Genomic DNA, 26,784 nt, shown 5'->3' with positions numbered 1-26,784 from the left:
TGCATGCAAATACATTGCTATGTGTTGCCATGCTATCTGGAACTAGGTGTGTCATGCAGTCCCCAGGAACCAGGAAGTTGTCATAGCGCACTGTCTCTTCCCTCAATGGGCAAGCGCATGAGCAACTCTTCACTCAGCATGGCCTCTGTTATCATAGAGATATTGAATGTTGCAGGAAATGGCACTAGAGGCCAAAGTAAACATATTAATTGAAGCATAAAGTATTTTAAGCCCTCGGGAGGTACAATCTGTAGGCGGAAAAAATCCAATCCATATTTCTGTCCCCTCCTCGATTAACAGGTGGAATCCAATGTATCATTATACCTCCAAGTTCATACGTGTGATGGTGTTTTTTAACGAAGTGCACTGCATTAAGTTTATCCCGGTTGATGGCCTTAAGTTGGCGTGGCTCTCAAGGACCACCCTAATATCACTTCTGTGTTTTTAAAAAGGCCTTTTAAAGGGCCTGTAGTTTTGTTGTTTTTTTTTTTCTCCAACATGAACAAGCGAAGGAGGACATCTGAGCATGCAGATACAAAAATTTGTATCACAAGTGAAGTCACCTTTTTGAAGTGATACTAAACACACACTAATTTACATTGTCCCTTGTATTTTTCTCTGGCACTGTAATTATTTTAATAAAAAAAAAAATTTGTTCAAAAAAAAAAAAAACAGCCTTTGGAATACAGAGTAAAAATATCAATAAACTGTTTTAAATTGAGAGATATATATATATATATTTATTTAAAATTAAATCTTTATTATTTTGTGGAAATAACATGGTGTGGGCAGATTGCTGCCAATCACAGGCTGCCGCACCCCTCCAGCTTGTGTCTTTGATGGATGCCTCACCTCCCTCCTATTCTATCTATATGTAATATCCCATCCCCATTGTGTTTTAAGCTGGTTCTCTGTATACCCCAGCCTGTCCTCATGTGACAATCTGTATATTATATACATGTGTATATGCCTGCCAAGCGTATGACTTTTACTTCGCTGATATAGGCTCTAGCCCCAGATCTTTTGTAAACCTAGCAACGCCCCTGCTCAGCATTGAAACTCACTGAAAACTGAGCATGTGCAGAGTTACCACCACAACTGGAAAATACCAAGCTGAATTGGGGACATGAACAGAAGGGGGAGAGAGCAGCAGGATCAGACAGGTTTTTTGCAGAATATTGAAAACCAATCTCCTAGAGACGGAGTATGAACAGCATGTAATGCACCATTTATTGATGGTTTTTATTTTTTTACAGCGTGGGTTTAGTGACACTTTGATTCTAATTTCCTGCCCTGAATGAGGATCTGTAAGGATCTCTTCACGCTGTGTGTGTTGACTGCCAATTTCCACCAATTATTTTTTAAGATCGCTCAGAGGCTTGGGCTACCTAAAACTGGAATCGCTGTATCTACAGTAAAAAGAACACCAATTTAGCTGTGTTTCGTCCCTGCCTAACGGGATCATCAAAACCATTTCTTTTTTTCCCTCAGGCCGTTTGTGCTAGTTGCAGAGGCCTTCTAAGTGTATGCTTCCCTATGACTTCAGAACAGCGTGCTTAGAGGGGTTGCATATCTGATTTGCTTGGTTAAGATTAACTTTTTTTTTTTAGTATACTAGTGTTGGGACCTTTTCCCCAAGGTCTCTTTACAATCTCTGAGGTGATGCAACTGGGTTCAAGGGCTTGGAACCCTCTCTTGCTCACCTTTTTGATCAGGCTCCTCCCCAGCGTGGGGTAGTAGGGGAGCCCCTGGTGGCCAGCCAAGCCCCTCAATGTTTGCTGCCAATTGTCAGCATCCCTGAGTCCTTTTGTAGAGGCGGACGCATGTCGGTTAAACAGGTCCACACTCCTCCTCGAGTGCCAGCCAGTTTGGAGCAGTGTAATCTAGCATCCCTGGCTACTTGCAGATTGTTGATGCACTTGCAGTGCATTAGTCCCTGTCCTCAAGAAGTTTTCAATCTAAGGTTCTTCTAACACATGCATTCATATACACATGGAAGAAAAAGCCGGTTGGGGAGAAGGTCAGAACAAGATGCAGGCGTGGGACACAAGCTATGATGCCTGAACAGCAGATCACTGCAGGGCAATGCTGAATTCAGTGTGCAGCTGAGTATGTTTTCTGGAGTGAACTCAGCATAACTGGTAAGCAGCGATGGGATGGAAGAAAAATCAGGGGAATTTCACACGGGTGCCTTTGTGGAACGAATTCCGCTTGCTCAGCGGGGGATCGCTCCTCTGATCCCTTCTGAGCAGGCGGATGACAGATCCTCTCCGCAGTGCAGAGCAGACACGGACCCAGTCCCGCTTTCCTCTATCGGGAAATCTGATGGAAACGGATCGCCTGTCCATTTCCATCCGGTGCCATCCGATCTGCCAGACGGATGGAAAATAGGACCACCATCCGTTTGGAATTTGCGGGCAGGTTCGTATGTCAGCAGACATGTCACTGCTGACATCTGCCGCTCCATAGAGGAGACTGCAAGGTCTGATTAGGTCCATCTGAAAAACTGACAGGTGGACCTAGCCGGACAGCCCATGTGAAAGGGCCCTAAGGGGTTGGTTTCCCTTACTGAATTTTGCCAGAAATTTTTGCCACTCGCAGTCACATTACAGTGTCCTCAGTACATTACAATGCAGTGATTTGTTTTGTAAAAGAATGTTTAATCTTTCAGCTGATTATTCCATTTTCCTCCCCACTTTATCCTGCTGATGGGCAGGGCGTAACCAGTGTTGGATGTGCAGGGTTCTACAACTGTGAAAGAGTGGACTGCGCATGTGTGGGAAGGGGAAAAAAGCCGGGGTTTTTTTTTTTTTTTTTTTTTTTTTTTTTTTTGTGGGTTACTGAGTCTGTGCATCCAACGCTAGGTACATCCTGCCATCTGCAGGATGGAAAGGGATGAAATAAGTAGATAAAAACATAAAAATTATTTTATGTAATGTACTGAGGATTCTGTAATGCTTGTGAATCTTTTTGGCGAAAGCCAGCAAAGGTGAACTAACCCTTTAAAATAACCTTCATGCTTAAAATGTTAGGGTTGCACTGATACCATGTGTGTTGTGTGGTGTTTTTTTTTTTTTTTTTTTTTTTTTTTAATTTATTTTTTGCAGCAATTTGAGTCCATTAATTTTGTATGGGCTCAAATCGCACCACAAAGGTATCGGTTTCAGGGATCAGGACATTTTCATGAAATGTTTGAGGGGTTCCATGAGCGAACAGGTTAAAACAGACCCGGAATTCAGATTTATTTGTCTGTTAGTTAAAAACATGCTGGCATATTTGTCTGAGATCAGGGTACACAAAGATGGCCCTAACAGAAGGACACTGCTCTCTCTGTTTGGTAATGTTAACCATTTGAGTCCCATCTACTTGCACATGCAGAATGCTGTCACTGAAGTTAAGGCAGTATTTACCCTGTGTAACTTTGAAATGGAAGCCGTCACGCTAAAGAACAAAGACTCACTTATCCACCACTTGGAAAGAGCCCATTGAGCCGGAACTTGGGGCAGCATGTGTCCACTTTTTTTTTTTTTTTTTTTTTTTATTAGTCTGAGTGAATGGATTCCCCCATCCACACAATTCAGGTAGATGGGGGAATCCTCCCTGCTGTGTCATTGTTTTCTCACCCCTCCGCCATTGGAATACGCTAATCCAGTGCTGATTGAGGCAAAATTTTCCAGTAGTCCTGTTTGAGAGGAGCCGGTCTTTAGAACGACTGCTCTTGAATGGGAACGGCCATAGATATAGATTGAAATGCATCCTGTTCCCACTGAACCAGTAAGATTTTGATCCATCTATGGCCAGCTATAGTTTATTTATCGTACATCACGGGACACAGAGCAGCCATAATAATTACTATCTGGGTTATGCGCCACCTATAGGTGAATGGACACTGGCAGATCAATGAAACAGGAAGTCCTCCCCTATGTAACCCCTCCCATACAGGAAGTACCTCAGGTTTTTTTTTTTTTTTTTTTCTTTATGTGCTCTTGGAGCATACTTGAAGGTCTGGAGCAGTTCTACTAAGAATTGAGGACTTCAGTTGGATCCATTCGAAAAAGCTGTCAGCCAAAATGGATGGTAGCCTCGTTGGATACGGGAGAAGAATCTTGGAGGTTTGCCTGTAATAAAGCCTTACAGCGCTGGGCCTTTGTGTAATGGAACCCTGTGCAGTGTTTGTTCTGACCAAGGGGCTTTCCAGCAGGGTGCTATACAGGTCCAGGGGATTGGACCCCAGATTAAGGGGGAACAAGTCCTTGAAGGTCTTTCATGACAGAGCTCTCCGTGATGGGTGAAGGTTGGACCCCTGTTATGAATCTGAGTCCTGTGGCGGAAGCGGTAAGTTTGCATTTACTTGAATTGCCGGCGCTGGTCAGGAATCCTTGTTTGTGCTGCCAGAAGAGCCCAGGAAGAGCCCAATTTCTCATTGGATCCACCAGTTAATCATTTAAGCCTGGTGAGAGTGCTCGCCACCAGGTGTGTGGGGGCATCTTGGGCTTTCCGCCATCAGATGTCGGTGGCTCAGGTTTTCAAGACTGCTATATGGTCTTTGGCTCATACATTCACAGGTCTTTACCAGATGGATATCAGAGCCACGGCGGATACTGCCTTGGCCACAGTATGGACCTTTTCAGGTGGCAGTTTCTGTGATTGTGTCTCCCTCCCATCAAGAACATTGCTTTAGGACATTCCAGATAGTAATTATTATGGCTGCTCTGTGTCCTGTGTTGTATGATAAAGAAAAAGGGTTTTTTTCCTACATATTACCTGTAAAAATCCTTTTCTTGGAGTACATCATGGGACACAGAAGTCCCTCCCCTGTTTTCTGGGATATTCATTGCTTGCTACAAAACTGAGATACTTCCTGTATAAGAGGGGTTATATAGGGGAGTACTCCCTGTTTGATCTGCCAGTGTCCATTCACCATAGGTGGTGAATAACGCAGATAGTAATTATTATGGCTGCTCTGTGTCTCGTGATGCACTCCAAGAAAAGGATTTTACAGGCAAGATGTAGGAAAAATCAAATTTTTTGTTTATTTTAAAAGTAATCCTCTATATTTCTTTAGCTCCCATGTGTTAGGTATGCGATTTAACTCCGGTGCCCTCCGCCGCGTTTCCCCTTGATATGGAGACGAGTAAGGGGAAGATGGCCCCCACCCCTCTCCATAACATTGCAGGGCGGAAGCGACGTCAAAACGTCACTTCCGCCCATAGCTCTTAAAGGGCCTTTTTTTTTTTTTTTTTTTTTTGCATTTTAGTATAAATATGAGATCTGAGGTCTTTTTGACCCCAGATCTCATATTTAAGAGGTCCTGTCATGGTTTTTTCTATTACAAGGGATGTTTACATCCCTTGTAAAAGGAATAAAAGTGACAGAATTGTATTTGTTTATTTTTTTTTAATTTAAAAAATAAAAGGTAAAATAAATAAAACATTTTTTTTAAACGCGCCCCCTCCCGCCAAGCTTGCGTACAGAAGCGAACGCATACGTGAGTAGCGCCCGCATATGAAAACTGTGTTTTAACCACATATGTGAATTATCGCTGCGATCGGGAGAGTGAGAGTAATAATTCTAGCCCCAGACCTCCTCTGTAGCTCAAAACATGCAACTTGTAGAATTTTTTTAAACCTCGCCTATGGAGATTTTTAAGGGTAAACGTTTTTCGCCATTCCACAAGCGGGCGAAATTTTGAAACGTGACATGTTGGGTATCAATTTATTCGGCATAACATTATCTATCACGATATAAAAAAATTGAGCTAACTTTACAGTTGTCTTATATTTTTTTTAATTCAAAAAAGTGTTTTTTTTTTTCCAAAAAAAGTGCGCTTCTAAGACCGATGCGCAAATACGGTGTGACAAAGTATTGCAACGACCGCCATTTTATTCTCTAGGGTGTTAGAAAAAAAATGTATAATGTTTGGGGGTTCTAAGTAATTTTCTAGCAAAAAAAAACTTTTTTTAACTTGTAAACGACAAATCTCAAAAAGAGGCTCGGTCCTTAAGTGATTAAAAAGGACACTGCATGACATACTTGACATGTTCTATTATAATGCTGCAAGCCTGCCTAGAAGTTTAAAGCAGCACTGTGCGGTTGCACATCTGAACCATGTGTGAAATAGGTTATGTGGTATTTGTTGTTAGGATTCAGCATTGCAAAGATTGTCATTTTACAAACGTTGCTATACAGAACTGTGAGGTTTTTTTTTTTTTTTTCATGTGACAGATGGTGCTAGCTTTAAGTTATTCTAAAGATCTTGTTTACCACTTTACCCCCCAGGCCAATTCTGACATTTCTGTCATATATGTAAAATCTGCATTTTTTAAAATTTTTTTTTTTTTTTTGCTAGAAAATTACTTAAACCCCTAAGTCATATATTGAAAGCCGGGACCCTGGTGAATGAATAAAATGGTGGTGGTTGCGATTTTTAGGTCTCAGGATATTTAGCTTTTTAGGAAAAATTACGCTTTAATGAATTTTAGTGCACATAAACACGATACCCATTTTTTGGTACAATATAAAAGATAATGTTACGCCAACAGTCAAACTACGGTACCCAAAAATCTCCATAGGCAATGCTTTAAAAGTCTTTACAGGTTACCAGTTTAGAGTTGCACAAGAAGTTTGATACTAGAATTATTATTGCTCTTGCTCTGACATCTGCAGGCAGCAAATTCCCACGTGTGGTGTGATCACCATTTTATAAATGAGTGTGGGAATTTGCGTACACATTTGCGTGTGAGCACAGGGGGATAGAGGGAATGCCATTTTTTTTTTTTTTTTTTTTTAATCAACTTTATTGCTATCACGAGGGATGAACAACATTCCTTGTGATCGCAATAAGAATGACCGGTCCTGTTAGACCCCAGATCTTTCCTCTGCCCTCAAAAGCATCTCGTCGTACCGAGATTAGTTAGATCAGATGCTTTACAAGCCCGTAATGGCTTTCCAACATCTAACCGAAAGTGACGAAATCCTCGACTCTTCCGGTTTCCTACATCACAGTGGGGAAAAATGCCAATCTTTGGAATGCTGAAATCCTAACAACAAATGCCACATAACCTACTTCACACATGGCTCAAATGTCTAATGCGGCACAAACCATCTAAGCACGTTTTGCAGTAATACAGTGCCTTGAAAAAGTATTCACACCCCTTGAAATTGTCCACATTTTGTCATGTTACAACCAAAAACGTAAATGTATTTTATTGGAATTTTATGTGATAGAGCAACACAAAATGGCACATAATTGTGAAGTGGAAGGAAAATGATAAATGGTTTTCAACATTTTTTACAACTATATATCTGGAAAGTGTGGAGTGCACAAATGACCCTGATCAAAAGTTTACATACCCTGGTGATGCACACAAGTTGACACAAAGGAGTTTGAATGGCTATTAAAGGTAACCATCCTCACCTGTGATCCGTTTGCTTGTAATTGGTGTGTGTGTATAAAAGGTCAATGCGTTTCTGGACTCCTGACAGACCCTTGCATCTTTCATCCAGTGCTGCACTGATGTTTCTGGATTCTGAGTCATGGGGAAAGCAAAAGAATTGTGGGAAAAGGTAGTTGAACTGTATAAAACAGGAAAGGGATATAAAAAGATAACCAAGAACCTTATCCACAAATACCACAAAAGACTTCAAGCTGTCATTGATGTTAAAGGGGGGGGGGGCAATACACAGTATTAAGAACTGGGGTATGTAAACTTTTGATCAGGGTCATTTGGCTAGTTTCTGTTTTCATTATGATTTAAAAAGAGTAACCAGAGTTGATTGATAATAAATGGCTTCAGCCAAAGATCCCAAAAGGGGTGTGTTGGTGACGCAGCTAAATACCCGGTCTCCCGGAGGAACTTGTAGTACAAGTCTATATAAAATCCTCCAAAATGGCTTCAGCCAAACACTAATCATGAGTGAAAGAAAAGTTTTTGTGTTATTGCATATTCTCTGAAAAATAGTAAATAGAGTCCATCTGTGTGTGATTTAATCTCTGTATAAATCTGTTCTCTGAAGCCCTCAGAGGTTTATTAGAAAACCTTAGTGAGCTAACAGCATCATGAAGGTCGAGGAACACACCAGACTGGTCAGGGGTAAAGTTGTGGAGACGTTTAAAGCAGGGTTAGGTTATATTAAAAAAAAAAAAAAAAAAAAATCCCAAGCTTTGAACATCTCACGGAGCACTGTTCAATCCATCATCGGAAAATGGAAAGAGTATGGCACAACTGCAAACCTACCAAGACATGGCCATCCACCTAAACTGACAGGCTGGGCAAGGAGAGCTTTAATCAGATAAGCAGTCAAGAGGCCCATGGTAACTCTGGAGGAGCTGCAAAGATCCACAGCTCAGGTGGGAGAATCTGTCCACAGGACAACTATTAGTTGTGCACTCCACAAATCTGGCCTTTATGGAAGAGTGCCAAGAAGAAAGCCATTGTTGAAAGAAAGCCATAAGTCCTGTTTGCAGTTTGTGAGAAGCCATGTGGGGGACACAGCATACATGAAGAAGGTGTTCTGGTCAGATGAGACCAAATTGAACTTTTTTGGCTTAAAAGCAAAACTCTGTGTGTGGTGGAAAACTAACACTGCACATCACCCTGAACACACCATCCCCACCGTGAAACATGGTGGTGGCAGCATCATGTTTTAGGGATGCCTTTCTTCAACAGGGACAGGGAAGCTGGTCAGAGTTGATGGGAAGATGGATGGAGCCAAATACAGGGCAATCTTAGCAGAAAACCTGTTGCAGTCTGCAAAAGACTTGAGACTGGGGTGGAGGTTAAGCTTCCATCAGGACAACCCTAAACATACAGCCAGAGCTTCAATGGAATGGTTTAGATCAAAGCACAGCCGTGTGTTAGAATGGCCCAGTCAAAATCCAGACCTAAGTCCAATTGAGAATCTGTGGCAAGACTTGAAAATTGCTGTTCAGACTCTTGCCATCCAATCTGACAGAGCTTGGGCTATTTAGCAAAGAAAAATGGGCAAAAATGTCACTCTCTAGATGTGCAAAGCTGGTAGAGACATCCCCAAAAAGACTTGCAGCTCTTTTTGCAGCGAAAGGTGGTTCTACAAAGTATTGACTGAATGCAAATGCACGCCACACTTTTCACATATTTGTAAAAAAAAAAATTGAAAACCATTTATCACTTAACTTTCACTTCAATTATATGCCACTTTGTGTTGGTCTATCACATAAAATCCCAATAAAATCCATTTACGTTTTTGGTTGTAACATGACAAAATGTGGAACATTTCAAGGGGTATGAATACTTTTTCAAGGCACTGTATAATAGAACATGTCAAGTATGTCATGCAGTGTCCTTTTTTTTTAAATCGCATGCCTAACACATAGGTTCTAGAAAAATATAGAAGATTACCTTTCTCTTATTCTGTAAGGGAGAGAATGTTTCCAAATCCAGGCATAATTGCTTCCTTTCATGCCCTGGTATTGGGTGTTTTGGGGATCCTAAAGGTAGGCATGTTCCCTTACCAGCTGTGTTAATCCATTCTGCATCAATCAGCGATGTAACCTGAGCCTCCATTTATATTTTTATATATATATATATATATATATATAATTCGTGAGTGTTGGGTCTCTCTCTCCCTAGCAAACACATCATTTTGGTATAAAATATATGTGGCAAATGCTCATGAAGCGTGTTTTAGGCGCGTCCAAGTTTATTGGACCTGAAATGTGCAAATCTGCCTAAAGAAAAGCTTTTTAAAGCTACAGCTGTCAGGCTACAAGCAACAAGGGCCATTGAAAACAATGGGATTCCTCTTTTTGAGAATTGTCGCCCTTGGGCAAAGGAGCTACAAGAGGCTGAATTGTGAAAGGGGCCTCTAAGGCAGGCCATAGATTATACAATTTTCTTTCCCTCCACCACGAGTGGAAGAAAAGAAAATGGCTAGAGTCCTCCATCAACACAGTGTTGATGGGGGAATCTTTCTTGCAGCGCTTTTGTGTTCTCCCAGCAGAATACAATGATTAGTGTTGCCAGCAATAGCCGGCGGTTGTAATCGTTTGGGCAAAACTTGACAGGCTGGTTGTAAACAAGTTGTACACAAGTTGATCAATATTACAACCAGGGTGCCCATAAATGGATCGAAATCCAGCTGGTACCATCTGAAACAGCTAAAGTTTGATCCATGTATGGCCGGCTTAAGTCTGAAACTTTGCTCTCCCTGTGTGGTCTTATGTCAATTATGGTCAAGAGAGTAATTGCACTAAGCTACTGAGAGCTCCCTCTAGTGACTAATCTACAATAACTAGATTTAAACTGTAAAATCATATATTCATTTCCATATTGTATTTCTAGCCTACTTCTATTATTTTAACCACTTCCGGACCGCCCACCGTCGTTATACGTCAGCTGTTTAAAGGGGGATATCGTTGTTATGGCAGCAGCTAGCTGCCATAACCCCGGGTCAAAACGTCACTTCCGCCCATAGATCTTAAAGGGACATATTATTTATTTATTTTTTTTTTAATAATTTTTTTTATTTGCATTTTTGTGTAAATATGAGATCTGATGTCTTTTTGACCCCAGATCTCACATTTAAAAGGTCCTGTCATGCTTTTTTTTTCTATTACAAGGGATGTTTGCACATTTATTTTTTTTAAGAACAGTGTAAAAATTAAAAGGTAAAATAAATAATAATAAAAAAAAATTTAAATGTGCCCCTTCCAATGAGCTTGCGTGCAGAAGCGGACACATACGGGAGTAGCACCCGCATGTAAAAACGGTATTCAAACCACACATATGAGGTATCGCCACGATCGGTAGAGCGAGAGCAATAATTCTAGCCCTAGACCTCCTCTGTAACTAAAAACATGCAACCTGTGGAATTTTTTAAACATGGAGATTTTTAAGGGTAAAAGTTTGTCACCATTCCACGAGCAATTTGAAGTGTGACATGTTGGGTATCCATTTACTCGGCGTAACATTATCTTTCACAATATAAGAAAAATTGGGGTAACTTTACTGTTGTCTTATTTTTTTTAATTTAAAAAAGTGTATTTTTTTCCCAAAAAAAAGTGCGCTTGTAAGACTGCTGCACAAATACGGTGTGACAAAGTATTGCAACGACCACCATTTTATTCTCTAGGGTGTTAGAACCCCCAAACATTATTATATATATTTTCTAGCAAAAAAATACTGTTTTTAACTTGTAAACAACAAATCTCAGAAAGAGATAAGTGATTAAAGTAAAAAAAAAAACTCTTCAGCCTTTGGAGCCGCTTTAATGTTAATTAAATGAGTTTAACCCAGCAAAATTGACTTTTATAACAGAATCCGTAAATTTGGATGAATATTCCTTGCTCTTTATAGCCATAGAAAGACAATTTAAAACATTCATCCTAAAATGAGTCATATACATTTTGTCCTTGCAGAGCACTGATACTTGTCTGTATGACTCATTTTAGGCATTTTATGTAGCCTCCTAACAGTTCCTATGCAGTTGTTTTGATTGCACCATGCCAGAGGTTTGATGAGCCTTACTTATTTCCCCAACAATTTATTTATTTATGAGAATGCAGATGTGGATTTACATCAGTCAGTTGGAATCTGTATGACTGTTCTAAATATAATTGCTGTCTGTTATCCAGAACTGTGCTATATTCAAGTAAATAATCTTCCGCTTCATTAAAGAGCTCACTTTGCTCAACGAAACCAGTGTTTTCCTCTTGTTTTGAATGTTGTAAGAATGTATTGTAGAAACAGGAAGTCCTTCTCTCTTTTTTATTTTCTTTCTTTTTTTTTTTTTTTTTAAGACCTTGTTAAAGTAGAACAAAAAAAAAATCTCCTGTAATGCTGCCCGTGCACTTTTTTTTTTTTTTTTTGTTTTTATTTTTGTTTTTTTATTTTTGTTTTTATTTTTGTTTTTATTTTTGTTTTTTATTTTTTTTAGTTCAGCCTAAAGGCTAATTAAAAAAACAAACACAAACTAGGTGAGGTGAATGGAAGAATCTCCCCTCCCCTGTCGGAACATTGCATTTGAACAGCAGCACCCACGGCTATCAGAAAAAAAAGCATTTGATCCCCTGCTGATTTTGTATGTTTGCCCACTGACAGAAAAATGATCAGTCTATAATTTTAATGGTAGGTTTATTTTAACAGACAGAATAACAACAAAATATCGAGGAAAAACACATTTCAAAAAAGTTATGAATTGATTTGCATTTTAATGAGTGAAATAAATATTTGATCCTCTTTCAATTGGCAAGATTTCTGGCTCCCAGGTGTCTTCTATACAGGCATCAAGCTGAGATTAGGAGCACTCTCTTAAAGCTTGTTACCTGTATAAAAGACATCTGTCCACAGAAGCAATCAATCAGATTCCAATCTTTCCACCATTACCAAGACCAGAGATCTGTACAAGGATGTCGGGGACAAGATTGTAGACCTACACAAGGCTGAAATGGCTACAAGACCATCGTCAAGCAGCTTGGTGAAAGGGTGACAACAGTTAGTGCGATTATTTGCAAATGAAAGAAACGCAAAATAACTCCCTCGATCTGGGGCTCCATGCAAGATCTCACCTTCAATGATCATGTGAACAGTGAGGAATCGGCCCAGAACTGCACGGAAGAATCTTGTCAATGATCTCGAGCTCTTCGGCCTCAACTCGCCATGTTTGGAGGAGGAGAAATGCTGCCTATGACCCCAACAACATCATCCCCACTGTCAAACATGGAGGTGGAAATATGTTTTGGGGGTGTTTTTTCTACTAAGGGGACAGGACAACTTTACCGAATCAAAGGGACGATGGACGGGGGACCATGTACCGTCAAATCCTGGTTGTGAACCGCCTTCCCTCAGCCAGGGCATTGAAAATGGATCGTGGATGGGTATTCCAGCATGACAATGACCCAAAACACACAGTCAAGGCAACAAAGGAGTGGCTCAAGAAGAGTCACTCTAAGGTCCTGGAGTGACCTTAGCCAGTCTCCAGATCTTTATCCCATAGAAAATATGTGGAGGGAGCTGAAGGTTTGCATTGCCAAACGTCAGTTTCGAAACCTTAATGACTTGGAGAGGATCTGCAAAGACGAGTGGGACAAAATCCCTCCTGAGATGTGTGCAAACCTGGTGGCCAACTACAAGAAACGTCTGACCTCTGTGATTGCCAACAAGGGTTTTGCCACTAAGTGCCAAGTCATGTTTTGTCAAATACTTATTTCACTCATTAAAATGGATTTGTAACTTTTTTGAAATGCGATGTTCTGTCTCTCACTGTTAAAATAAACCTACCATTAAAATTATAGACTGATCATTTCTTTGTCATTGGGCAAACATACAAAATGACAGGGGATCAAATACTTTTTTCCCTCTCTGTATATGCAAGTTCACGTTTGGGAACATGTTACACCCTTATTTGGGGTGGAACGTGTTTCCGCTGCAGCAGTGTCTCCTCAGTCTGCCACCTGTAGTGACAATGAACTGGGGATTTTCTCCCCAATCTTGCTGTCACAATTATAAAAAAAAAAAAAAAAAAAGTGGCTGTGTGGGGCTCTGCCCACCTGGCCCCATCATTTCTTCAGATTTCTGTGAATGGGAGAACTAAAAGTACAAGACACACTTTGCAACCGATAGTTTTTATTGTACTACCAGGGGCCTGTTGAGCTAGGTAGCGGACAGCTTACACGTGACAGTCTGCAAGAGCCCTGCATTGCACCCATGATCTGCTGATGATCACAGGCTCCTGGGGAATATATATAATATATATTTATATTAATTATTCTCTATCTCACAGCCTGCAATACCGCGCTCCCAATGAACAGCATGCAGTACACATGCTCCTGTGACGTCACTGGCAGCTTCACATGTTGTAAATATCTCAAACGGTGCACGTTTAGTAGACATTTACTGTACTTACAGGTAAGCTTTATTGTAGGCCTACCTGTAGGTACAAAACAGCAAAGGGAGTAAATTTTTTCAATGTGGCATGCAAGCATGTTTCCTACAATTAGGTATCCTGCCTTTTTACATCATTCTGTTGAGAGGTTCATATAACTGAATTCACCATGTGTGCAATATTTATGATGCACCCGGTGAAATGTTTTCTCACTGCTTATTTCCCTCCTTAACCCAGTAACTTCTTGCTAGTCCTCTCATATGATGTCCTGTTAGACAATTTGGGAAATCTAGACTTAAAGTGATATTAACCACTTAAGGACCAGCCTCGTTTTGGATTTTAGGTGTTTACATGTTTAAAACAGGTTTTTCTGCTAGAAAATTACTTGGAACCCCCAAACATTTATATATGGTTTTTCTTCTAACACCCTAGAGAATAAAATGGCGGTCATTGCAATACTATTTTTTTGCACCGTATTTGCGCAGCGGTCTTAAAAGCGCACTTTTTTTGGAAAAAATTCACTTTTTTGAATAAAAAAAGACAACAGTAAAGTTAGCCCAATTTTTTTTTATATTGTGAAATATAATGTTACGCCAAGTAAATTGATATCCAACATGTCACGCTTGAAAATTGCGCCCGCTCGTGGAATGGCGTCAAACTTTTACCCTTAAAAAATCTCCATAGGCGACGTTTAAAAAATTCTACAGGTTGCATATTTTGCGGTACAGAGGAGGTCTAGGGCTAGAATTATTACTCTCGCTCTACCGATCGCTGCGATACCTCACATGTGTGGTTTGACCACCCTTTTCATATGCGGGCGCTACTCGCGCATGCGTTTGCTTCTGCGCGCGAGCTCGTCGGGACAGGGGGGGTTTTAATAAAAAAAAAAAAAAAAAACTTTTATTTATTTTACAATATTTTATTTATTTTTACACTGTTTTTAAAAAAAAAAAAAAAAAATGGTGTCACTTTTATTCCTATTACAAGGAATGTAAACATCCCTTGTAATAGAAAAAAGCATGGCAGGACCTCTTAAATATGAGATCTGGGGTCAAAAAGACCTCAGATCTCATATTTGCACTAAAATGCAATAAAAAAAAATAAAAAAAAAAGTCATTTAGAAAAATGACATTTGAAAAAATGTGCCTTTTAAGAGACGTGGACGGAAGTGACGTTTTGACGTCGCTTCCGCCCAGCAGTGTCATGGAGACGAGTGAGCGCCCTCTTGGCCTCACTCGTCTCCAGACAAAGCACGGAAGAGGACGCGATCGCCTCCGCCGCTACCGACGGCTCCGGTAAGCGGCGGAGGGCACCGGATCAGGGCGGGGGGCCCTCTCCCGCCACCGATAAAAGTGATCTTGCGGCGAATCCGACGCAGGGACCACTTTTATCTGAGAGCCGGCCGCCGCACGAAAACGGGGATACCGGGGTTATGGCAGCTAGCTGCTGCCATAACAACGATATCCCCGTTCAAAGTTTGGACGTACATCGTCATGCGGCGGTCTTGAAGTATTATTTCTAAACAAAAAAGGAAGAAAAAAAACATGTTTATACTTACCAGCTCCATGCAGTGGTTTTGCACAGAGCAGCCCGGGTCCTCCTCTTTTGTGGGTCCCTCACCAGTGCTACTTGCCCCTCCCTCCTGCCGAGTGCCCCCACAGCAAGCGGCTCGCTATGGGGTCACCTGAGACGAGCCGCAGCTCTGTGTCCATTCAGACATGGTGCCGCGGCTCGGCTTTGCCCCCTCTTCTCATTGGCTTACTGACTTTGATTGGCGGGAGCCAATGGCACCCGCTGCTGTCTCAGCCAATGAGGAGGGAAGAGCCAAGGGTCTCGCACAACATCGCTGGATTGGGATGGGGCTCAGGTAATTATTAGGGGGGCTGAGGGGGATGCACACTAAAGGTGGTTGTTTGTGTTTTTTTTTTTTTTTTTTTTTTTTTTTTTTTATATCCTAATGCATAGATGAAAAACCTTTTATGCCTTTCAATTCACTTTAAAGTATAACTTTAGTTAAAACTTTTTGGATAGCGTGAGGAGGAATTTGAATACCTGTCAGGTATTTGTAAACTTTTGTCATGTTTTACCATTATAATTGAAAATGAAAGTAAAAGTAAATCCCTAATTTTGGGTTGTCCCCAGAAAAGTAATGGAGGGGTCTTTCTTCCAATGGGGACACTAGTTCTGGTAACCTGGGGGGGGGGGGGGGCAAAAGATGCCTTTTTAATTTGCATGGATTTCCTCTCACTTCCTGATTTGGTTGTGGGACTGAGGGAAATCTCCTCCCCAGTGAGACACAGATTGGGGGGGACTGACAGGTTAAAACCCTCCCTTCCTCTATTCAAAATGGGGGGGGGGGGCTTGCCTATACTACTTTAATGGTAACTCCAGGAGTCTTCCAGGACAGCAGGATCCCTCCCTTTATGAGATGCTCCTGTTTTTTTGTTTGGCTTCAGATGATGCCCTTCAGGTCTCGTCTAATACTGACCAGTTCAGCAGAGGGACTTTTTTTTGCATGATGTGTTTACCGTTTGGAGGCAATGCCTATATCACATATGCTGTCCTGGAAGACTCTTGGAAATAGAGTTACCAGTAAGTTTAACAGAAGTATTCTGTATTATTTTTTTTTTTTTGAAAATTTTAACATTTGCTCAAGAATCATGGTACGTACAGAAACAATATCATCTATCTAATTTTGTAGGTCCCTTTTTGTTTTTAGAAAATATAAGGTTTGGGTCAAGGCCATAATATATTTTTATCCTACATGTAGAAAAGAAAATTAAAAACTGGTCAGTAGCAAAAAGGTTAAAATAAATCTGTGTGCTCTAAGCTGCCAGCGAGACTTTCATCTTTACATGTGTGAGCCTTATGTTCACTAATAGGCTTGTAATCCAAATAGCCCTGGGAGGCATATGTGTAGTTGTTAACTTTTTAATATGACTTTTAATGCTTGTCAGTACCTTTGTTCATTTCCCAGAAATCTAATTCTATAGATTTGGTTATTTGCAGAAAGTTTATCCTACATATTGTTAATGTTTTTTCTCTGATGCATCACAATTGTTGAAATGATTGTAATTGGGTATTATTATTTGTCTTGTTTAGTTGCCGAAGCAACAACAGGAAGAGCTTGGTGGTGGGGTCCCCATCACCAACATTGTCGCGCCCACTCTCTCCACTCTCAGTACCTACAGGTAAGTGTCTTTTTCTCTGATATAAACAGTGAAATTATGCATAGTAACATGTAATCAATCCGACACTTGACCCAAAATATACCACAGATCATCTAAAAAAATATGATAGATGCAACATACAGTGAGTGATCCCAGTACTCCTCTTCTAGGCTTGGAATTCGAGAAGAGAAAGTAATCCGGTTAGCACAGTGCATATCATTATTCATTTTTTTTTTTTAATCCTTTTTTTATATTTCTCTTTTAATCAAAAATTCTTAAATTAAGAGCATTGAACAAGAATTATTAGGAATAACGTGGTCCATGTTTCTGCAATCATGTTGCATATAAAACATTATAAAGGCACATAAATATGCCAACAAATGAAGCCACAACAGATTCAACAGAAATCTCCCACATAGAAATGTAGTAACGAAACCACCAACGGCATATTCACATTCAGTATTCAGCATCTGGTCTCTAGGGAATGGATAGGCTGCATGATCAATGATGTCCCTAATCTCCAGGGAATGGATAGGGTGCATTGTTTCTGATGTCAATGGATAGCTTGCATTGTCAGTGATGTGGCAAATGGACAGTCTGCATGGTAAAGAATAGACTACATAGTCACTGGTGACACTGCTCTCTAAAGAATTGATATCAACAGGATCTTGTAAAGGGGTATGATGTATCCACAGCCGTATCACTAGTCTAGCATAAATGGCATTCCCAGTGATATTACTGGTGAATTCATATGCCACTTTCTAAATGATGTAGCTGGTCCTTAGTGAATAGGGATGGGCTTTATGTTCGGGTCGAACGTGAGTTCGACTCGAATATTGGCTGTTCGCCCGTTCGCCGAATAGCGAACAATTTGCGGTGTTCGCGGCAAATTAGAAAGCCGCGGAACACCCTTTGAAAGTCTATGGGAGAAATCAAAAGTGCTAATTTTAAAGGTTAATATGCTAGTTATTATCATAAAAAGTGTTTGGGGACCTGGGTCCTGCCCCAGGGGATATGTATCAATGCAAAAAAGTTTTAAAAACGGACGTTTTTTCGGGAGCTGTGATTTTAATAATGCTTAAAGTGAAACAATAAAAGTGAAATATTCCTTTAAATTTCATACCTGGGGGGGTGTCTATAGTATGCCTGTAAAGTGGCGCATGTTTCCTGTGTTTACAACTGTCCGAGAGCAAAATGATGTTTCTAAAGGAAAAAAGTCATTTAAAAGTACTCAAGGCTATTAATGAATTGTCGGGTCTCTGCAATATACATAAGTCATTGAAAAAAACGACATGGGATTCCCCCACAGTCCATTACCAGGCCCTTTGGGTCTGGTATGAATATTAAGGGGAACCCCGAACCAAAATTAAAAAAAAAAAAAATGCGTGGGGGTCCCCCCAAATTCCATACTAGGCCCTTCAGGTCTGGTATGGATATTAAGGGGAACCCCGCGCCACAATTAAAAAAAAAAAAAAAATGGCGTGGGGGTCCAAAATCCATAACAGACCCTTATCAGAGCACGCAACCTGGCAGGCCGCAGGAAAAGAGGGTGGGACGAGAGAGCGCCCCCCCCGAACCAAACCAGGCCACATGCCCTCAACATGGGGAGGATGTCCCCATGTTGATGGGGACAAGGTCCTCATCCCCACAACCCTTGCCCGGTGGTTGTGGGGGGCGTATCACAATCTGAAAGCCCCCTTTAACAAGGGGACCCCCAGATTCCGGCCGCCCCCTGTGTGAATTGGTAATGGGGTACAAATGTACCCCTACCGTTTCACAAAAAAATGTCAAATGTTACATTAGCCGTTTTTTGACAATTCCTTTTATTAATGCCTTCTTCTTTCCCCGCTTCTTCTTCCGTCTTCTTCTGGTCTTCCTTCGGTTTTCTTCTTTTTCTTCCTCCATCTTGTTCTTCCCCCGCTTCTTCCTCTGCTTCTTCCTCTGCTTCTTCCTCCGGTCTTCTCGTCCGGCATCATCTTCCTTTGACTTCTTCCCCGCTTCGACCTCCGGAAGATCCGCCTCAATGTGCGTCAGAGGGGGGCAGAGTCACCGTGTGGCCCCGCCCTCAATTATATAAGAGCTGTCACAAGAACAGAAGCGTCACACAGCGGGAGCCTCCCATTGAGGCGGGTCTTCCGGAGGTTGAAGGGAGGAGGATGCCGGAGGAGAAGACCAGAAGAAGTGGGGGAAGAACAAGATGGAGGAAGAAGAAGAAAACCGAAGGAAGGCCAGAAGAGGATGGAAGAAGCTGAGAAAGAAGAAGGCATTAATAAAGGAATTGTCAAAAAATGGCTATTGTCTTTTTTAACATTTTTGACACCTTTTTTGTGAAATGGTAGGGGTACCCCATTACCAATTCACACAGTGGGGGGGGGCGGGATATGGGGGTCCCCTTGTTAAAGGGGGCTTCCAGATTCCGATAAGCCGCCCGCAGACCCCCACAACCACCGGGCAAGGGTTGTGGGGATGAGGCCCTTGACCCCATCAACATGGGGACATCCTCCCCACGTTGAGGGCATGTGGCCTGGTACAGTTTGGGGGGGGGCGCTCTCTCGTCTCCCCCTCTTTTCCTGGGGCCTGCCAGGTTGCGTGCTCCGATAAGGGTCTGGTATGGATTTTTGGGGGGACCCCCACGCCAATTTTTTATAAAATTTTGGCGCGGGGTTCCCCTTAATATCAATACCAGACTTGAAGGGCCTGGTATGGAATTTGGGGGGACCCCCACGTATTTTTTTTATTCTGGTTTCGAGTTCCCCTGTGGGGGAATCTCATGCCGCTTTTTTTCCAATTACTTTTATGTGTATTGCCGGGACCGACAATTCATTATAGCCGCGAGTAGTTTTAAATGACTTTTTTTTTTTTTTTTCCTTTAGAAATATCATTTTGCTCTCAGACTGTTATAAACACGGGAAACATGCACCACTTTACAGGCATACTATAGACACCCCCCCCCCCAGGTACGAAATTTTAAAGGAATATTACACTTATATTGTTTCACTTTAAGCATTATTAAAATAAGCATAAGGCTCGGTACAAACCTATGCAGTTTGCTTTTGATGTGTTTCTACAGTACTTTTTGATGTGCGTTTTGTGCGTTTTGATTTTTGTGCACATGATTTTGCTGCGATTCGCGGTTTTTGCATTTTTTTCTTTTTGGACAATTTTGTTGTGCAGAATAAAAAACACAAATTGTTGCAAAAACGTATGACAAGCTTTTCTGCAGCTTCTCCATTAAAGTATAGTAAAGAGGAAGTAAACTCTCCCACTCTGATGCTTCTTTTCATTTAGTCCATTATAATAAGTAATTATGAAACTATAGCCACTGTAATCCAGCCCAAATCGCATATTACTGTTTAAAGAAACTTTAAAAAACTCGTTTCCAGGGGTAAGGCAGCGCCATCTTAAAGTGGAGACCCACCCTGGAAAATGCCACCAAAAATTCTAAAGAAATAAAAAAAATTTTTTTTTCATACTTGCCTAAACCCTTGTTGCTAGGCAGTCTTGCTAATCTGCCTCTTCCTATTCCGCGGCGTGTTCTTCTCCTCGGTGAGCGGCTCCGTTGTCTTCTGGGAACTGTGTGTGTTCCCAGAACACCACGGGGCCATTCACAGATCGCCGCGCCGCTCGTGTGTGCGCAGTAGGAAACTGGCAGTGAAGCCGCAAGGCTCCACTGCCTGTTTCCCTTACCTAGGATGGCGGTCCTGGGACCCGAGAGCCGAGGGACAGGTTGGCCTCGGGCGGCCGACATCGCGGGTACCCAGGACAGGTAAGTCTACTTATTTAAAGTCAGCAGCTACAGTGTTTGTAGCTGCTGACTTTAAACATTTTTTTTTTTTTTTAGCTGGCCAGAATCCCGCTTTAAGTATTATTTTCTAGTCCACAGTAGAGTGTATTTCCACCCTTACATTGAGCACTTCCTATACTGTTAACAAAGCCTCCTTCTCAATCCAACGTTTGTATGGCAAACCTGCTTCTCTGCTCATAGCTGACTTGTTTTATTTTATAGTATTTACTTGTGTTGATTATCTAGCGTTTTCCTATGTCAGTCTTATCAGCTTCAGCTGATAAGACTGCAGTAATGCTGTCTGATGCCTTTTTTTCCACTCCATGTGATGTCACATGGGGTGTAATAGCAAGCTCTGAGTGATTATGCAGTCTCGTGGGATTTCAGTGTTGTGCCGGAGGGAGTCCTGATAAAATAGACAAGCACACAGAGTGTGCCGTAAATCAGGGGAGATATGGGCATGCTCAGTGACATCATTCTAAAGAACAAAAAGGATTAAAACAATACTAAGCAAGTAAGGAGATATCTACAAGCAGTATTCATTAGGGTTTTTTATGCTGATTCACATGGGACAAAGTTGTGGGGGAAAGTTTACAACCACTTTAAACCAAAAAAGCACCGTTTTGAGTTAAAAAAAAAAAAAAAAAAAAAAAAACAGTCCCTGAACCCTTTCCAAATACGCAGCGGCTGAAAAAAAGCATAGATGTGAACGTGTCCCATGGGAAACTGTTTAAATGAACTGTAGTGTGTTTCTGCAAAAAGCACCAAAAAACACATAGCTGTGAACCAGGTCTAAGACGTTTAGTAACATAATGGGGTTAAAAAAAACAAAAATTAGCCCTTTTTAGTACAAAAAAAAGCAGATAATCACTACTGTAAGGGGCTCATTTTAGGTTTTTTTTTAACCCCACTATGTTACTGGCCGATTAATCGATTAATTTTAAAATCGATTAGTTATTTCAGCCCTAGATTATAGCCTACAGTACTAATCGGTGTATTCTAACAGTGGGGAAGTCTACCTGCTGTTTGAGTACAAAGACAAAGGGAGGAGGTTTCCCCCATACAAGTTGAATGAGTGGATGGGAGAATTGGGTTGTGTGTGTGTGTGTGTGTGTGTGTGTGTGTGTGTGTGTGTGTGTGTGTGTGTGTGTGCGTTTTGTGGTGGTTGTGTTTTTTTTTTTTTTTTTTTTTTTTATATATCCATTTCTTGTAAGAATTGTCAAAGCAAAAAAAAAATGTGAGTCAGGGTAACAGAGGCTACTGACTGCTTAGTCTGCACAGTACTAGTGAAAAAACAGCAGAGCTTTCCTTCTTCATGCTTAACCACTTCAGCCCCGGAACATTTTACCCCCTTCCTGACCAAAATAGGGGATAGTTTTATGGCTTTTTTATTTATTTTTTTTTTTTTTACTAGTAGTGGTGGCGATCTGCGATTTTTATTGGGACTGCGACATTATGGCGGACACGCCGGACGTGCCCCCTAGTGGCCGTCTATGCGATTCGCGCAGCCGAGCCATGTTGCCGCAGTATAACTGTATAACTGCGGCGGCTGGTCGGCATGCAGTTAAAGTATAACCTAACCCAAGACTAAAAAAAAGATAGAGAGATAGAGATAGATAGATATCTATCTCTATATATCTAACACATCCACCATTTTCCTAGGTAAATATATTTCCAAAGGTGCTATTGATATGAAATTTTCACCACATGTCGGTAACAATCCATACATACAAAGAAACAAATAAGCTGAGGAATGAAGTTATGTGTAATAAAATGGAATGACACAGGGAAAAAAGTATTGAACACGCTAACTGAAATGTTTTTAATACTTCGTACAAAATCCTTTTGTTGGTAATGACAGCTTCAAGGCCCCTCATGTATGGAGAAATTGCTCAGGTGTTATTTTGGCCCATTCTTCCACACAAACAGCCTTCAAATCTTGAAGGTTCCGTGGGCCTCTTCTAGAAACTCTGATCTTTAGTTCTTTCCATAGGTTTTCTATTGGATTCAAGTCAGGTGATTGGCTGGGCCATTCTAGCAGCTTTTTCTTTCTTTGAAACCAATTGAGAGTTTCCTTGGCTTTGTGTTTGGGATCATGGTCTTGCTGAAATGTACACCCTCGTTTCATCTTCATCATCCTGGTAGATGGCAGCAGATTTTTATCAAGAATGTTTTGGTACGTTTTGCCATTCATTCATCCTTCCTTCAAAGATATGACGTTTTGCCAGTACCGTATGCTAAAAAACAGCCACACCCCATGATGTTCCCACATCCAAACGTCAATGTTGGTATGGTGTTTTTTGGGTCGAATCTGACCAGACTATATTCTCCCAGTATTCCACAGGCTTGTCTAAATGTTGTGTCGCAATTAAACAAGTTTCAACATGCTTTTTCTGCACTGGCATGTTTTCTTTGAAACAATTGTGCCTGCTAATTCCAGGTCTTTCTGAAGCTCTCCACAAGTGGTCCTTGGCTCTTGGACAACTCTTTTTGATTCTTTTCACTCTTCTGTCTGAAATCTTGTGAGGAGCAACTGGTCGTGGCCAGTATGTTTTGCAACAATAAGGTTGTGAAGGTCTTGAGAGCGCTCTTTGCTTTTACCCATCATGAGAAATTTCTTGTGTGACACCTTGGTAATGAGACACCTTTTTATAGGCCATCAGTTGAGACTGAGAATGAACCAGCTGCTATTAATTTGCACTGACAAGAGGTAGCATTGCTTTCTAAATACTGTACTGACCTATTTCAGCTGGTGTCTTGGCGTTCCATGCCTTTTTTTGCACCTCCCTTTCTTTATGTGTTAAATACATTTCCCTGTGTCATTCCATTTTATTACACATAACTTAAGTACCGTATTTATCGGAGTATAACACGCACCTTTTCCCCCTTAAAATCAGGGAAAAATCGTGGGTGCGTGTTATACACCGATCCCCACTGTCTGTGTGCCAAAAAAGACAGAGCGCCGCCGAAAGACCGAGCCGAGCGCTCGGCTCCGCTCGCAGTCGCGCCGTCCCACCTCCCTGCTGTGTCTGAGTGGCTGAGGAGCGAGTGCTGCCGAAAAAGACCGAGCCGAGTGCTTGGCTCCATTCCCAGTCCCGCCCAGCTCCTATGATGGACATAACACTCCGTCCAATGGCGGGACTGCGAGCCGAGTACACAGTACACTTGGCTCTGTCTTTTTCGGTATGTGTGTATGTATGTGTATATGTGTGTGTGTATATGTATGTATGTGTGTGTGTGTGTATATATATATATATATATAATTATGTGTGTGTGTGTGTGTGTAACTTTTTTTTTTTTTTTTTTATATATTTCTTTTTTGCTAGTGTCATGGGAGGAGGGACATCTCCTCCTTCTATCCCCCAAGGTTTTTATTTTCTTCAGTCAAGTCTATATCTAATCGTTGCTCGAGTCTTTGTGCAGCTATCCAGATTTGTGCATCCATTTTTAAAAACTGTCATAAGCCTTTCATTTAGTCTGTCAGTTTCTTAATCTGTTAACTATCAACTTTTTGTGCAGCAGCAACCACAGCCTCCCAGACACTGTTCAGAAAGGTGTACTATTTTCATTTACCATAAATCTCCCATTTAAGACGGGCCCACGAGTTTTAAATAGGGTTTGTCAGGTGATGTCATTATTCTTTTCTCTTTTAAGGCCTTTACTGGCTAGCCATGCAGATATTGTACCAGTGCTTGAAGAAAGTGTCTTCTAAAGACTGGCATTTGGTTTGGAAGTTGATTTCGAGTCAATCTTCAACCTGAAAAGGTCCAACTAGCTCATGTTTAGTAATACCAGCCCATACTGGTACCCCACCTCCACCTCGCTGGCATCTGAGTTGAAGTGGAGCTCTGTGCTGATCCAGCCACAGGCTCATCAATCCGGTCCGTCAAGAGTTACTCTCATCATCGGTTCATAAAACCTTTGAAAAATCTGTCTTCAGATATTTCTTGGCCCAGTCTTGACATTTCAACTTATGTGTCTTGTTCAGTGGTGGTCTGGTTTCAGCCTACCTTACCTTGGCCATGTATCTGAGTACTGAACACCTTGTACTTCTGAGCACTCCAGGTAGGTTGCAGTTCTGGAATATGACAGCACTGGAGGGAGAATGTGTTCCTGGTAGCTTCACGTTTGATTCTTCTCAAATCTTTGGCAGTTAAATTGTCTTTCTTTTTTTTTTTTTTTTTCCCCAACACGTTACTTGCGACCCTGTTGACTGTTTGCAACAAAATGTTTGATTGTTCTGCGATCACGCCTCAACATCTTAGCAATTTCAAGAGTTTTGCATTCCTCTGATGGACTTTTTGCAATTTTTACTTTTCAGAGTCGGGTAAATCCTTCTTCCCTTTTTTTTTTTTTTTTTTTGTTTTTTTGTTTTTTTTTGTTTTGGCCCAATTTGCCTGAGGAAAGGAAGCTGCTTAACCACTTCAATACTGGGCACTTTCGCCCCCTTCCTTCCCAGACCAATTTTCAGCTTACAGTGCTCTCACAGCGCTCAGTCATGCTACACTGTACCCAAATGAAATTTTTATCATGTTGTTCCCACAAATAGAGCTTTCTTTTGGTGGTGTTTTTTCTCGACTGTTTTTTTTTTTTTTTTTTTTTATTCTTTGCGATATAAGCGAAAAAAGAGCAGAAATTTGGAAAAAAAACATTTTCTTTTTTCTATTTAAAAAGAAAAGCAATAAAATCAAATTTTGTCATAAATTTAAGCCAAAATATATTCTGCTACATGTTTTTGGTAAAAAAAAAAAAATCCCATTAAGTTTACAATAATTGTTTTGTGTGATCATGTACAGATGTGCGCAGGTGATCACCGACATGTGTGCAGATGATCATTGGGACATGTGATTTTTACTGTTACATATGTGGGACAGGTGTTTTTACTGTGTGGGGACATGTATGTGTGGGAACATGTTTTGGGGGACACTATTTTGGGGACTTGTGTTTACATTGTGTGGGGACATGTGTGGGGGGCCGGTGATCAGTGTGTAAAAAGCTGTAAAAAAACAGCTCATACTCGCTGATCACCGGATGGCTGCAGCGATCTGCTCTCCTCTCCTCACTGACAACTTCCGAGTGAGGAGAGCCGATCGCCTAGCAACCGGCTCTCTGTTTACATCACATGAGGGCTGTGATTGGACACAACCGTCATGTGATCAGCAGGGCCAATCACAGAGCCCTCCTGCCGATCGAAGATGCGCCGTGTCCGGGTGACACGAGCACATCGGGATCGCGCTGCTGCGCGGGCACGCACGATCCCCCTCCTTCTGAGGGAAGTTCCTGAACGCCCACTCAGAAGGAGGAAGTGCCCACCCGGCCGTATATGTGCAGTGGCCGGGTGGGAAGTAGTTAATATGCACACCTTGATTTAGGGTGTTGATCTCCGTAGGCTACACCCTCCCTCATTACACAAATGCAAATCACCTGATATGCCTAATTCCAATAAGCATTCAAGTTTAGGGCTCATGCACACAGGACATTTTAAAAACGCCAGCGTAAACGCACGTTTTTCACAGTTTTACATCAGCTTTTTTGCGTGTTTTCCCACCTTATCGTTTTTGGGTGTTTTGTTTTTTTTTATTATTGAATACATTCTCTATAATGTAAAAATGCCTAAACTTCAAACGTGGCTAAACGAGTTTAACTGTGTTTTTTGGCGTTTTTTTTGTTTTTACAGCTTTTTTTTAACTGCTCTTTTTTAACGCCTCTGACAGTTTGTGTGCATGGACACACAGACTAACATGGAGGTACTTTTAGAGGCAGTTAAAAAAAAAAAAAAAAAAAAAAAAAAAAAGTCAAATGCCCCTAACAGCAGCTATAAAAGCATCCTGTGTGCGTGAGCCCTCCTACAGCTTGGAGTTGGACAATATACATAAAAATGATCATTTGGCCAAAATACTCGCCTAATAATTTTGCACACACTGTAGAAGTGTTTACCTCAATCAAAGAAATTCAGTCTTATTACAG

General features: G+C 41.2%; 1 protein-coding gene across 10 annotated transcripts in view; it reads left to right on the top strand.

The window, feature by feature from the left end:
• MAST3 (microtubule associated serine/threonine kinase 3) overlaps positions 1–26,784 on the top strand; it is a 368,908-nt gene that overhangs the window by 223,232 nt on the left and 118,892 nt on the right. For all 10 annotated transcript variants that reach the window (XM_073599652.1, XM_073599643.1, XM_073599608.1 and 7 more), the window contains one exon: positions 16,966–17,054. In XM_073599652.1, the coding sequence (XP_073455753.1) occupies positions 16,966–17,054 (89 nt within the window). The remainder of the gene's footprint in view (positions 1–16,965; positions 17,055–26,784) is intronic.

This window comes from Aquarana catesbeiana, linkage group LG01 (genome assembly GCF_042186555.1).
Source record: "Aquarana catesbeiana isolate 2022-GZ linkage group LG01, ASM4218655v1, whole genome shotgun sequence".
Lineage (NCBI taxonomy): Eukaryota > Metazoa > Chordata > Amphibia > Anura > Ranidae > Aquarana > Aquarana catesbeiana.
The sequence above is the reverse complement of the archived record's forward strand: the minus strand, read 5'-3'. Positions and strand labels throughout refer to the sequence as shown.